The 15,550-nt window shown below is 43.5% G+C and overlaps 1 protein-coding gene across 9 annotated transcripts in view; it reads left to right on the top strand.

Annotated features, from left to right (window-relative positions):
* Positions 1-15,550, top strand: part of EHMT1 (euchromatic histone lysine methyltransferase 1) — a 199,794-nt gene that overhangs the window by 101,583 nt on the left and 82,661 nt on the right. For all 9 annotated transcript variants that reach the window (XM_077467962.1, XM_077467942.1, XM_077467956.1 and 6 more), the window contains exons 11-13: positions 1,399-1,542; positions 2,187-2,416; positions 7,103-7,276. In XM_077467962.1, the coding sequence (XP_077324088.1) occupies positions 1,399-1,542; positions 2,187-2,416; positions 7,103-7,276 (548 nt within the window). The remainder of the gene's footprint in view (positions 1-1,398; positions 1,543-2,186; positions 2,417-7,102; positions 7,277-15,550) is intronic.

Raw genomic sequence — 15,550 nt, 5'->3', positions numbered from 1 at the left:
ACCCCCATCATGGGAGGCACCAGGGGCGGGGCGGGGGCGGGTTTCCGCCCCAGGCCCCGCCCCATTTTCGGCTCAATTATCGGCCGTTTTTTCCTTTCGGCAAATTGCCGAACAGGGCATTTTCGGCCGATATGTTTCGGCGGCCGAAATTTTGGTGCATCCCTACTTTTTAGTAAAGAAGTACCATGCTTAATTGCCCACTCTCCTTTATGCAGCCTGCTATGTTAAATGCCTACCTTCCTACCTGTTTCAGGGATCTCCACTCTATGGCCCTACTCCGAGCCCCACAGCCTTTCTAATTGTCCCTGCCAGCTGGTCTTTAAAGTGCACACCCCTGCTGCAGGGTGCCATTCCTGTATCTAAACTGCATTCAGCCATCCGTGGTGTGTGCACAGTATAGACTGAATGCTTTTGGTAGGCAGGCTGTGTTGCACCAAGCAGAAACAGGAAGAATGGCAAGTGTTTATCAAAGCAGGCTGCACACAGAAGGGCTTTGTATTTAGGTAAAGTACAAGCTCCCTAAAAATAAACTTGTAGTGAACCTGATGCTTTGTCCTGCATGAGCAAATAACACGTTGACGTTAATCATCCAAGAAGATCTTCATTGAGAAGCAGGTAGAATTGGCATTTCCCAACAATGATGTTGCTTCACATTGTTGAACTGGATTAATAGTTCTCAACCATCAGGCCTCAGCTTCACGCCTTCCAGGCCACATACTGGCAAAGTCTTAGCTGTGAGAAATGACAGCTGAACTGAATGAAACGGCCACAGATCCTCAGTTCACTGAGTGTATTGTGTAGACACAACGTGTAACCAGCCAAACACTGAGAAGTTTTAGCAATCTGCAGGTATAGGGTATGGAAGGTCTTGGAAAAGTACACAAGGCCCTGGTCTTACTAAGTTTGAGGTCCATTGAATTATTTCATACGCTTTTATAGACACAAGATTTTTCAGGATTTTGCTAGAATTATTATAGTCACCAACCCTCTGTTGGCTTATAGTTGGTCTGTAGCTCAACACAACAGTATTTCTTCTATAGTTATCCCAAACTGAAAACTGAAAATTTTTTACATTGGTAAAGAGTGACCTGTTAAAGGACCTCGCTGAGATTATTGCATTAGACCAGTTGTGACCTGTTCACTCTAATGTGTGCAAAATTTTCAATTTTATTTTATTGACCCTTTAAGTAAATATGGACATTACTATTGCTGACTTATTTTTAAAGATCATAACCCTAGGCCATTCCTAACTCTGACTTTACTACATAGGGTGCCCCCAATGTAAAAAATGTTTGCAGCCGGTGAAATCAGATGGTCTGAACTCCATCCTGTTTTATTTTAAGAACCCGTCATCGGTGGGTGCCCACCTATAATGGAAATGCACTCTTTGTTTTGTAGCTGAGCCGCTGTGTGAGAGACGTGGTGAAGCACGAAGTTATGAGACCATCAAACAAGGTTCGGCACTTGGTGTTGTGTGAAGACCACCGGGGGAAGATGGTCAAACACCAGTGTTGCCCTGGGTGTGGCTATTTCTGCACTGCCGTAAGTTCCTTTCCCACTCAGCTGAAAGATCTATAGTAGAGTATTTCAGTGCCAGAGAGGGCAAGAATTACGTGTTTTGTTTTTTTAATGGTGTTTTTAGAGGGTGTAAGCATCTGTAAGCCCAATTTGAGACATTTTTGTATGCAAACTTTTACCTACTGCATTTTTGATCTGTTAAATGGCATTGAATACATTTTGTTATATCTAAATATCGTGTGACATAAAAAATTGCAGCTGCCACTATTTTATTCTTCAGGTTCTTAGCTTTTATAAAGTATATAATTTATTAGGGTTCAAAGTAATTTTCTAACTTAAAATACTGATTTTTAACCTGTGCGAAAAATTAAAGTTTTTCCCCGAACATGAAGTGGTTAAAGCAAACCTTTCAATTTATCCTGCGTAGGCAAAGAAATGGTTAATTTGGAGATGGGAAGGAAAAAAAAGATCTTAATAAAGATTTTGAATTGATCATGGGATTTATTTGTGTTTGAAGCAGAGAATGACGTCGAATAGCTTTTTATATCTGTGTACCTAAACATGTGCTTTTAATGTGTTTAGCTCATTTGTTGACAAAAAAAAAGCAGATTTATATGAAAGGCAAGGTCCACATGGATCTTTTTTTAAACTGTTCTGTTTCTTCATAGGGCACATTCATGGAGTGCCAACCAGAAACCAGCATTTCCCACCGCTTCCACAAAGCTTGTGCCACTCAAGTCAACAACGCCAGCTACTGCCCACACTGTGGCGAGGACGTTTCAAAGGCCATAGAGGTTACCATTGCGAAAGCAGACACCACCTCAACAGTGTCCAATATAGCCTTCGAGCCAGAAATAGAGGCCTTGGCAGAAGGACAAGCTGATACAACGACAGAGAGGTGATCTTTGTTTAAGGCAGCCTTGAAAATAATTTATTTTGGTTATTTGTTTGCAATAAACATGAAACGCATCTCCCACCTGGCACAGCCATGTAAACATTGAGGTGAGGCTCCAGGATAGATTTTCGCTAACCTTGCTGGAGCAAGATACAATCTGGATAGCACCTTATAGTTCGCTTCTACTAAAGAGATATTGAGTATTCCTTTATGTACCAAGGTTGACCACTGTGCCCACACCGCCTCCTCTATCTGCTCACCCAGGTCTGATTCTCATGCTGATTGGTATGAAGATTTACTACTTTGGCTACTGAAGAGGAGATATAGCTCTGAAATTCCTCCAAGCGATTCAGGACTACCTATACAGTTCTAGTCGCTATATCTATATTGTCCTTATTGAAAGACTACAGAAAATAGATAATTTGGCACAAGCGAAAAGTTTTACGAGGGGGCATCTCTAATGTTTCTCTGAAATAGGGAGGCTTTATGATCAATAAAGTGTGCTGTCCTATACAGAGCCTTGTTGATCCACCATGCAAATTGTTGAGGATTCTGTCCTGGGGGGAATTGAGGATTATTAAAAAGAGGAACCACTGGAGATTGAAGAGATTTCATTGGATACAACTTGCATACCGTGTCCCAGAGATGTAGAGAGTGAGAATCCACCCCTTCTTCCACAGTCCCCAATCCATCTGCTTATAGAACAGAGCCTTGGGGGCACTCTGCACATTCTCAGTTTGTGTATTGCTAGAGTGCTTTTTTTTTTTTGGGGGGGGGGGGTGCATGTGATCGGCACAGGACCAATTAGCACTGTGCAGACAGAGGGCCAGGAGTCGTGCAGCCTCATAGGACAGTAGGAGGAGAATAAAACTCCTCCTACAAGCTTTAACCAGTGCACTTGATCTGGACACTGATAGAAGTCAAGACTTCTATATACTGCTGATGAGAAAAGGTAATTGCATTTCCATGTTCCCTGTACTGTGGGAGACCAGACAGAATAAATGCAGGGTCTTAAGTTTTGTAACACTTTAACAAAACACAAATATAATTAAGTCTGTCTTTTTCTTGTCCATTGAAGTCATATATTGTTGGGTTTTACTGCCACCCAAGGATCACCCCATTGTGTCAGTATTTTGTTGAATCACCTTTTTCTTCAATTACACCCTTTAGTATGTTGGGCTATGTCTCTACTAAATTGGCACATGTTGACTTTGCAATCTTTGCCCACTCTTCTTTCCAGAACTGCTCAAGTTCAGTTAAATTTGATGGTGACTGTGGACTGCTGTCTTCATGTCATTCCACAGCTTTTCAATGGGGTTTATGTCTAGGCTCTGACTAGGCCATGCAAGAACATTCACCCTTTTCTCCTTCAACCACTATGTGGTAATTTTTGCTGTGTGGTTTGGCTCATTGTCATGTTGGAAGGTAAACCTTCTTCTCATTGACAACTTTAGGCAGAGGGCAGCAGATTTTCCTCAAGAATTTGATGGTATTTTGACCCATTTTTTTTTCTTTTATCTTGACAAGTGCTCCAGTCCTTGCTGCAGAGATACACCCCCATAATAGGATATTACCACCTGTGTCCTTTACTGTAGGAATGGTGTTGTTTAGATGGCGAGCTGTGTTGTATTTCTGCCAGACATATCATTTGGTGCTGAGGCAAAATTATTAAATTTTAGTCTCATCTGACCATAACACCTTTTTCCACGTGGCCTCAATCTTTCAAGTTGCGTTTTGGCAAAGCTCAGTCGTGACTGCATGTGGCCTTTCTTGAGGAGTGTTTTTTTTAATACAACTCTCCCATACAGTCCACATTTGTGGAGCATTTGTAATGTTGTCACATGCACACAAAGACCACTCTTTGTCATAAATTCCTGCAGCTGCTTCAGAGTTGCTGTAGGCCTCTTAATAGCCTCTCTGGCTAATTTCCTCCTTGCTTTTTCATCCAGTTTTGAGCGACGTCCTGATCTGGGGAGGGTCTGTGTTGTAACAAATACCCTCCACTTAATAGACTTCACTGTGCTTCAAAGCATTGATGAAGCCTTTGAAATTTTTGTATCCATCTCCTGACTGGTGCCTGTTCACAATTTTATCCTGCTCGTGCTTTGCCCACCCGATGTTTGCTGAGGTTGCACTGCCAGGGACTGAAATGCTCTAGGAAAGCTCTTTTCATGCTGAGCTAATAATGACCACAGCTGATGGCGGTTGAAAGTCAAATGGCTTTGTGCATCATTGAGAAGGTGATTAGCTACATCTGATTGGGTTTACAAGTCATTTTTAGGAGGGGATGATCCTTTTTCCAACTCAGGGATTCTGGTTTTGAATTTATTTTTATTTTTTCTGACTTGTTGGTGTTCTTTCACTTGGATGTTGCACGGAGTAAATACAGCTGGATAAAACAGAAACCACATCTTCATTTCAAGCTGCAAAGTAACAAAATTCGATTTTTTTTTCTCAATGGGGTGCTCCTTTTCTATACCCGCTGTATATATAATGTCCATGAAAAATAATTCAAATGAGGTGCTCAGTGCAGATGAATCAAAAATCAAGAAGTGAAAATGTGACACCAAAAAGAGATTAGTGCTCTTCCTCTCCACCAAGTGTAGGTGTGCAGCTCACTCACCAGAAATGTATGACCCCTATTACAGGAAGTCATAAAGCACCTTGTGTCTGCAACTGGCAGGGTCTCACACAAAGCTATGGAATACGGCTCTCTATTCCATCTGACATAGGATCTTGTACACATGGTTAAAGTGGTTGTAAACCCTTACAACACACTTTGACCTACAGGTAAGCCTAGATTAAGGCTTACCTGTAGGTCCAAGAAATATCTCCTAAACCTACACGGTTTAGGAGATATTTGCCGAAAGACAGGCACCGCACTGAGCGCGGCATCGTCAACGGCGAATATGCCGCACGTGGCGGCTCCCGTGCGCATGCGCGGGAGTGACGTCATCGCGGCTTCGCCGAATGACAGCGGGCGGAGCAGCGAGACCCACCGAGAAGATGGATGCGCTGGACTACAAGGGACAGCGGTGACTTTCGCTAGCTCCTATGTCAGGTAAGTGACACATAATGGACTACGATGCGATGCATAGTAGCCCATTATGCTTTACCTTTGCAGGGAATGAAAGAGGAAGTAAACTCATCAGTGTTTACTTCCTCTTTAAATGGACACTGGGATGCACTTTATTGGCACTCCTGGGCCTTAACAGGGGCCATGAATTTCTGGTGAGTGAGCTCCAAACCTAAACTTGGTGGAGACGAAGAGCACAATCCCTTTTTTGATATTACATTTTTACTTCTGGATTTTACATTTTTGGCTTTATCTTCATTGAGCACCTCATTTGAATTATTTTTCATAGACATTATATACAGTATTTATATGCATGTTTCTTAGGGGGTTGTCAGTACACGGTTGATTTATTCTGATTATTTGATCTTTAGACTTTATTTTAGTCTTATAACGAGCAGCATTCAACATACGATTTATATAATTTTTTTATATTTTCTATAAATTTTTGATGTAATTTTTTTTTTCACTCATTATTTTTGTGTGGGTGTGGGGATTTTATATTGAGTCCCCAATTTTTGTTCATGTTGGCCCAGTTAGTGCTTGTTTACCTCCCATCCCTCAGGTGGACTGCATTTGAACATCCTTACAGCAAGTGACTTCCTATGTTCCACATTGGACAACAAAGAGTAGGATTTTTGCACTCACTGTGACCTCCTTTTCTTGGCGTTTGAGGGGAAAATCCTTTTTGTTTCTAAACCTTCTCTTGGTAAACTAAAGCATGCTGGTAGAGGGAGGGGTAATCTATTTTTCATTTTTCTTTTCATATGAACCGCTTCCTAAGCAGTACATCCATGTCAGGTGGTTTATGTGAAATGATTGTTTGTCAGTATTTTTTAAGATTTACCTGTAAATGTAATCTCATAGTAAGCATATGGCTAAGAAATATAAATGTACATGGGAGCAGCTGTATTTTTTATATATATATGCAAGGTGTGCTTTCAAGTAGTGCTGGACAGCAATTGGTACCTTCCTCTCTTTCAGTTTCTGTGGTAATTGTATCGGTCTGCTCCGGAGAACAGAAAATAGTCGTCTTTCTGACTAATTTTATCTTTTTCAGCTCTCACTTATGCCTGCTGATTATATTTGATATTATGATAACCACTAGGAGTTGACCAATATATATTGTTTTTTCAGGGTCGATACAGATTAGGATTTTTCGGCTGCCTTTCAGGCCGATAGCCAGTATCAGGTGCCGATATCCTGTAGCTTTAAAGGGGTTGTAAAGGATCAGTTTAAAAAAAAAAAAACAAGCAAACATGTCATACTTGCCTCCTTTTCTGGGATCCCCCCGCGGTGCTCCTGGCTCCTCCTCTTCTCCAGTGTCCCACCAGAGAAGCATTTTCCAACGGGACACCCGTGCGGGCACGCGCCCATGTCCTGCAGGCAGAAAAGTGTCAATAAACTGTGCCTGCATCCAGTTAGTTGCAGTGGGAGATTTGTGCACCTGCATTATTTTCTGTGGAAGGGGGAATTTGTGTTATTTTTGTTCAGCCTGCACTCTGAATAAAGCAAAAATCTGTGTATGGATAGCTTAATTTAAGTGTTCCATCTGTAAGAAGCCCTGCACAAGTCTGCACTTAGCCCTAATGTGGTGTTGTCTTATGTTTCACTAGTGATGTTTCAGCACAGAAAGCTGTGGAAGAGTCGAAGACCGAGACCACAGAGACCACACCTCCTCAGACCTGTGAGACCGCTGAACCACCTAACGCAGGGAAATCGCCAATCCTGTCTCAGGGACACGTGAAGGAGACTCTGGAAAGTGCTCTACTTGCTTTGGACTCAGAAAAGTGAGTTGGCGGGTTTTGAGTAAATTGTGATGATGCTTTAATCCTTGTTCATGAATTAAAGTACCGTATATACTCGAGTATAAGCCGAGATTTTCAGCCTCTTTTTTGAGGCTGAAAGTGCCCCCCTCGGCTTATACTCGAGTCATCGCTGTCTGCCCGCTCGATCAGCGTGTCGAGCAGACAGACAGCGGCCATTCTATAATTCAAAAGCCGCGCCTCCGGCTCCGCCTTCGCCTGTGATAGGCGGAACACTGAATTTCCCAGCAGCCTGTGTTCCGCCTATCACGGACATCGTATCATCCTCGTACTACGGACGAGGATGATACGATGTACGTGATAGGCGGAACACAGGCTGCTGGGAAATTCAGTGTTCCGCCTATCACAGGCGAAGGCGGCGGCGCAGCTTTTGAATTTTACAATGGCCGCCGAGGCGCCGACGAAGAGGGCACGGGACGGAGGCAAGGCAAGGCAAGGCACGGGACGGGACGGGACGGAGGCAAGGCACGGCGGCGAGGCACGGAGGCAAGGAGGCAAGGCACGGGACGGAGGCTCGGGACAAAGGCTCGGGACACAGGTAGGCTGGACACACACACACACACACACACACACACACACACACACACACACACACACACACACACGGATGGATACACACACACACAGGGATGGATGGATGGATGGAGACACACACACACAGGGATGGATGGATGGATGGATGGAGACACACACACACAGGGATGGATGGATGGACACACACACACACAGGGATGGATGGACGGACACACAGGGATGGACGAACACACAGGGATGGACGGACACACACACAGGGATGGACAGGCATGTCTTACCCTCGGCTTATACACGAGTCAATAAGTTTGCCAGTTTTTTTGGGGGTAAATTGGGGGCCTCGGCTTATATTCGGGTCGGCCTATACTCGAGTATATACGGTACTTTCAGTTTTTGTCAATATCTTTTACCCAATGAGGTCACTCACAGCACTTTAGCTACTGTCCTTAAAGCGGGGTTCCACCCTAAAGTGGAACTCTTGCTCATCGGAATTCTCCCCCCTCCGGTGTCACAGTTGGCACCTTTCATGGGGGAGGGGGGTGAAGATACCTGTATAAGACAGGTATTTGCACCCACTTCCGGCATAGACTCCCACGGAAGTCTATGCTGTTTCCTGTCCCGGCGCTGTCTGCTGGGACACACACGGGTCCCAGAGACAGCGCGGACCATTCCCATTGCGTTGCGCATGCGCAGTAGGGAACCGGGAAATGAAGCCGCAACGCTTCACTTCCTGATTCCCTCACCTAGAATGGCGGCGGCAGCAGCCGAGAGCCGAGCAATAGATCGGCCTCGGCTGCCGACATAGCTGGATCCTGGGACAGGTGAGTGTCCGTTTTATTAAAAGTAAGCATCTGTAGTATTTATAGCTGCTGGCTTTTAATATTTTTGTTTCCAGTGGAATCCCTCTTTAAGGTTGGTTCACACCAGATGCAGTCCAGTGCAGTCAACAAAATTAGAACACGTTACATTATTTTTGTATGAAAAGCAACTGGAACACAGCAAAACGCATCAAAAAAGCACCGGAGTACCGGAATACATGTGTCCTTAGTTGAGATGGGGGGGGGGAGTAAAATTCACTGGAATGCATCAAAAACTCACATGCAGAAACACACTGGAACACAGAAATTGTGGCGTGAACTAGCCCCTAGGTTTTATTAAGACAGGCACAGACACTATTCTGTGTACAAGCCTCATTTGTGATTACGCATGAATCTGCCTCTTCATTGATCTTTACGAACAGGGTTATGCGCCACTTACAGTTGATTGGACGCAGGAAAAATAAAAAGAACTGGACAATCCCCTCTTAGGCATAGCCCATTACCTGTGGAAGAGATTTAGTTTTCTTGTCCGTCTCTGAAGGTGATGGTCACTGCTGTGTAGCTCTCTGTACGATTCTACCAGATCCTCAATGGTTCCAATGGGGATCAGGAGGTTTTATCCAGATCCATTCCTACAACTACCATTGCTCAGAAGAATGGTGTCTGAATGCCATAGTGGATGAAGAGGAAACAATGCAGGGACAGCCTGTAATGTTGCTGGTCGGAACTGAACCCTGCGTTCACGGAACTCTGTGCGACAATGTTTTCTGATGGGGGGGGCTTTACAGGTCCAGAGCAGTGAACCCCAGCTGGGGGGGATCTAGTCCTTGAAGGTCCTGTGGGTGCAACCCACTGTGATGGGTGGATTGCTCCCCTGTTTAAATTGGGCCCTGCAGCCAGACTGCCCATGGGGTTTCCCTGATGTTTTCACCCAAATAGCCACCCTTTTCCCCCTTCTTGGATTTTTTTTGGAGATAAGTGGCCCAGGGGCTGGTAAGTAGTGTGCTGCTTGTGCTCATGTAGTCTGGTAGGGGCTCAGCTGCACTTGTCTGTGCTGCTGTACCTTTGGGTTTTCCCTTAAAATTACACTAAAGTAATTTTTTTTTTTTAATAACAAACATTTCATACCTACCCCCGCTGTGCAGCTTGTTTTGCACAGAGTGGCCCTGATCCTCGTCTTCTAGGGTCCCTTGGTGGCTCTCTTGACTGCTTCTTTTGCCCCTCTGCTTAGTACTCCGCCTTGTTTTTTCTGTGTTTTATGGGCCACTTGGGTGCCATGTTGCTGGCAAATTTGTACTTTCATGAGGGAACATTTGTTTAGGTTTTACCTGGATAAGTATTTCCAGAAAATCATGGAGGTCTCCCTGTACAGGTTCAGTCAGGCAATGGTACGGCCATAGCATATATAAATCTTTTAGGAGCCACCAGAAGTTGGTGGGAGGCTCTGGAGGAAGTGGCTCTCATACTGTCTTGGGCAGAGCTTCATTCCAGGAGTGGAAAACTTGGCAGAGTGGGGAGTGAGCTCTTCACCCAGAGGTGTTTGAAGAGATCTGCACCTTCTAGCATCCCGGTTCAATGCAAAAGTGGACAGGCTTTTTCCTGGGACCAGGGATCCTCGGGTTTTTGCAGTGGATGCTCTATTGACACCATGGGTCCAGTTCTCCCTGATGTATGCCTTTGTTTGCCACAGACTCAGAATACTGGGGATTCTGACTGTCCCAACTTGGCCCTGGGGATGTGGCATTCTGACCTTGTGACCATGTCAGTGGACAGTCCTTAAGTCCTTCCAGATTGTCTCCACATGGTGCAGTCTAATCTTCGGTCCTATGCAGTCACCGTTTTTTGAACGGTATGGCTGTTGAAGTCAGAGTCTTGGCAGACATGGGAGTCTTTGATTCTGTTGAAGACATCCTCAGGGTAGAAGAGGTATGAGGCTAGGGATTCCCCCAAGTATGTAGTGGGCTGTATTCTGGTTTTTCTCCAAACAAGGTTGATAAGTGAGTGATCTGGAGTTCGATCAAGGGTCAGATTTCGGCACTGGCAGTGTTTTATTTAGTGGTCGATTTACTCCTCATTCCATATTGTGCGCCTTTGTACAGATTGTTGCATGTATTGCTCCTCCGGTCAGACTGCCTTTGACCCCACAGGATCTCAAACTGGTGCCTTCTGTTTTACAAAACTGAGCCTATTGGAGAGCTTCTCTTAGTTCATTTGTCACAGAAGGTTGTGTTTCTGGTCGCCATCGTTTCAGCTCATAGAATTCGGAACTGGTGGAGGAGCCATTTCGGGTACTCCATGACAATGCGGCTCTTTGACCTCAGCTCTCTTTGCCTAGGGTGGTTTCAGACTTTTTTTTTTTTTTTTTTTTTTTTTATCTCAACCAGGATATTTCATTGCCCTAAGCATCAGACACCAGGGGACAAGTTTATACACATTTCGGGTGTGGTCCGTGCCATCAGTATATTTACCTGAAGTTGCCTCAATTTGGCAATCCAATTCTCTTTAAGCTTCCTGAGGGCCTAAAGAAGACTAGCACCACTTCCAACTCCTACTATCTCCCATTGGATTCATCAGCTTATGACTTACTTATGATTTGTAAGAAAAGGGTCAACCTTTTTTGCTGTTGGCCCCTTTCATCAGGAGTGTAAGGGCTTTCTGGGCGATCTGTCATTAAAGCTTCAATAGCTCAAGTTTGCATTTAGTCTTTGGTTTATACTTTTTTTAACAGGAAATAAGTGCATATATAATATTACATACATCTAAAGTGTGTCTGATATTGGAAGGGTGTACAGTGAATAAAGTACAGATGTTTCAGAACTGGTGTCATGAGTAACAACATGTGTAAAAGGGGACAGAAATGGGGAAAGGGCGATAACAGGTATTGACCCATGTGGGTTATCTAGACCTTTATCAAGACACATAGCAAGGGGCAAACCACCCATCTGGGAACATAGATTCAAGGCGCCTCACGTGCAGGTATCGGAGTCCTGTAACCAACGATCCCATATTTTGTCATATTTGGCTGCGCATTCCCTGTTAACTACTTAAGGACCGCCTCATGTAAATATATGTCCTATTTTTGAAGAGGAATATCTCAGTAATGGCAGCAGCTGCTGCCACAACCCAGAGATCCCTCTTTACTGGACGCGGTCCTGTGTACGATAACTGTGGTCTCCGCAGTGGGTTCGCCGCGAGATCACCGTTTTAGGGAGAGGTGCCACGCGCCCTCCGCCTCTTACCGGAGCCGTCGGTAGCGGCGGAGGTGATCGGGTCCTCTTCCTAGCTGGGTATGGAGACGAGTGAGGCTAAGATGGCCCCCCCACTCGTGTCTATACTATAGGAGGGCGGAAGCGACATCAAAATGTCACTTCCGCACATACCTCTTAGAGGTATATTTTTTTTCAATGTCGTTTTTTAAAATTACTTTTTTTTTTTTCTTTTTTTTATTACATTTAAGTCCAAATATGAGATCTGAGGACTTTTTGACCCCCCGGATCTCATATATGAGGACCTGTCATGCTTTTTTCTATTACAAGGGATGTTTACATTCCTTGTAATAGGAATAAAAGTGATCCATTCATTTTTTTTTTTTTTTTTAAGTGTAAAAATAACTAAAATCAAGTAAAAAAAAGATTTTTTTTTTAAACTCCCCCCCCCCCCGACAAGCTCGCACACAGAAGGGAACGCATACGTGAGCAGCGCCCGCATATGAAAACGGCGGGCAAACCACACGTGAGGTATCACCGCGATCGGTAGAGTGAGAGCAATAATTCTAGCCTTAGACCTCCTTTGTAACGCAAAACATGCAACCTGTAGAATTTTTTAAATGTCGCTTATAGAGATTTTTGAGGGTAAAAGTTTGACGCCATTCCACGAGCGGGCGCAATTTTGAAGCATGACATGTTTGGTATCAATTTACTTGGCGTAACATTATCTTTCACTTGTATAAAAAAAAAAAAAATTGGGCTAATTTTACTGTTGTCTTATTTTTTTTTTTTAAAAGTGCATTTTTTCCACAAAAAAAGTGCGCTTGTAAGATCACTGTGCAAATACGGTGTGGAAAAAAGTGTTGCAATGACCGGCATTTTATTCTCTAGGATGCTAGAAAAAAAAAAAGATATAATGTTTGGGGGTTCTAAGTAATATTCTAGCAAAATAAACTGTTTTAAACACGTAAACACCAAATCTGAAAAAGAGGCCTGGTTCTTAAGTGGTTACTATACATAACCTTTTTATATAGTAAATTATTATTGACCTCCACCTTCCACTCCACCAGCCCAGGAGGGTATGGGTCTCATTAAATTCCGAGCAATAACCCTCCTCACTGAGAACAAGGTCTCGTGCGGGAATGTCTTTGTCGTATCTGGAAGCACCCCAAGTAAGCATTGTTTTGGGTCTAATGTGACCGGAGAGCCCATGTAGTTGTGCAGAAAGGTTACAACTTGCGCCCACAGTCCATGTATTTTGGGACCTACCCATAGTGAGCCTCCGGAGCAGAGTCGGCCGCCACCTCTCTCCTTAAAAAAAAAAAAAAAAAAAAAGAAGCTTCCCCCCCTTTACATTTTTTTTTTTAAATTATTATTCCCTCTCTCTTCTCCTCTTCTCTCCTCTCCTCTGATCCTTGCCACCTCAGTATGGTCTTTATGTCCATGAGTAAGAGTGGTACCTTTTTTTTGGTCCCATGGATGACTGTACTGTTTTCACTAGCTCTGGGGCTCCCAGTTAAAGGGCCTTCTTCAGAAACAAAGTGAGTCGCATTTCCAAGAAGAGCTCTGATGATGAATCCTGTAATGATTCAACATTGTATGGATCGATTGTGTTTTTTTTTTTTTTTATGCCTTCATCATTGTTTAAAGATCAATATCTGCAGAGGGAAACTTCTCTCAATCTTGTTCACATTCCGGCATAATAATTTTGTCTATGTACCTGTCCATTTTTCTTATTTCAAACAAAATTCAAGTGAAAGAAAACAAAGTGGGGGAAAAAAGGCCTAAAATTAAAAACTAACTTTGTAAGCTGTAGCGTATTACATTTTTGCATTTGGGTTTATTAGAGCTTTAACCAAGGGGCTCTGTGCCCCCATGGTGTACTCCAAGACCAGGAATTTACAGATAGACCATACTTGATGTGATTGTAGCCGTATTAGTGCAATTGTGACAGAGAAAATTGAGTACTGTCCGTGATACTTTTTTTATTTGCACTAACATACAATTTTTCAGGACAAGCTTTTGGGGTATGTCCCCTTCTTCAAGGTCCAATCAGTACTGCTTGGACCTTGAAGAAGGGGACATACCCCGAAAGCTTGTCCTGAAAAACTGTATGTTGGTGCAAATAAAAAAAGTATCACGGACAGTACAGATAGACCAAAAATCTAAATTTTTTTTTTTTTTTTGTCATTTCACATGCCCCACCACCACTTTACATCATTAAATATATTTGTATTTATAGCACTGAGAGTGCGAAGTTAAGAGTATAGATGTGCTCACATCAGTTCCTGTCACTAAAAGTATATTGTATAACCAATCTCATGCATGGAGACACATGAGTAGAAATACAGTCGGACAGGGCCGTCTTTAAGGCAGGGCAAAAGGGGCAGCTGCCCAGGGCCCTGTCATTGTTGAGGGGCCCAAAGCAGCTGCCTCATATTTGCCCAACTATCCCAGTTTACGTTCCCTTGAGGTTTTAGTCCTGTGCTGCTACTAATGCTGCCCAGCTCTGCCCTATTGTTATGTACAGATGACTCACCTGCAGACCTGTGTTTACCTATAAATACTGGCATTTATATGTAAATAGTCACATGCATATGTAAATAGCTGAGGCCAACGGCATTGATATGTTAATAAAGGCCGCATTCATAGGTATATCATGCCCCCCCCTGCAGTGAGGAGATGATGTGCTGTAACCTATTGCAACCAGTGAGCAGTATTACTGTACAGTAATCTCTAGCAGCCAATCAACAAGCAGAAATGTGCTGTAACCTCTAGCAACTAATCAGTGAGCCTTAAGGAGTGCTGTAACCTCTAGCAACCAGTCAGTAAGCCGTAATGATACACTGTAACCTCTGGCAACCAATCGCAATTGCTGCCTGATCTGATACAGTAAACTGATTTTAAGTCTTGCTGCTATTTATTGTATGTCTCAGAGAAGGTGGAGATCGAAATTGCATGGGGGGAGGGGGGCCCCTAAGAAAAATTTTTCCCAGGGTCCAATCAATATTAAAGACGGTCCTGCAGTCGGATGCTAGACAGTGGAATCCAAGAACTGGTGCTGCAAGACAGTAGTGCTAACCACACACAACACAATTTGACTTGGCTGGTGCCTTATCCTGATTCATCCAGGCTTTGCATGGCTGGACCTCTGGTATCCAGGTATTACTGTTCAAGCAGAAGCACACAGCAGGTGACTGCTGCCTGAACATTAAATGCACACGGAGTTCAGTTTGTGCATTTTATTAACCACTGTAACAAATCGCTGACTGTTCAGTGGGCACTAGTTGTTTCAGACAAGCTCCGCTGAATCGTCTCTCCTCTGCTAGCGGTTGGCCTCTCGGTTTCCACATGGTTTTCTCAGCCTCAGGCTAGCTTTTGGAGGAAGAATTATTTTGAATCTCGTTTATGATTTTTAAACTGGGAAAACAGATGAGCAATATAAAATAATTACAGAAATAGATGGTGTAATGATTAACAATATTAAAATTCATTCAGCAGGAAAGAAGATAAAATCTGGCATCCAAAATGCATTTTTGTGTGAAAATTGGTCAATTTCTCTGGAGCTATGTAGCAATTCCTGTTCGTTGCAGGAGGCCAGAACCTTTAGCTCAAGTGTAGAGGAATTATTAATGCTGCAGTTAATTCTCAGCTGTTTGTATTATTGTAAAATACAGCAACAA

This window comes from Lithobates pipiens, unplaced genomic scaffold (genome assembly GCF_037356315.1).
Source record: "Lithobates pipiens isolate NorthernLeopardFrog02 unplaced genomic scaffold, aLitPip1_a1.2 Scaffold_11, whole genome shotgun sequence".
In the NCBI taxonomy this organism is placed as follows: domain Eukaryota; kingdom Metazoa; phylum Chordata; class Amphibia; order Anura; family Ranidae; genus Lithobates; species Lithobates pipiens.
This window is presented reverse-complemented; position numbering and strand designations above follow the sequence as displayed.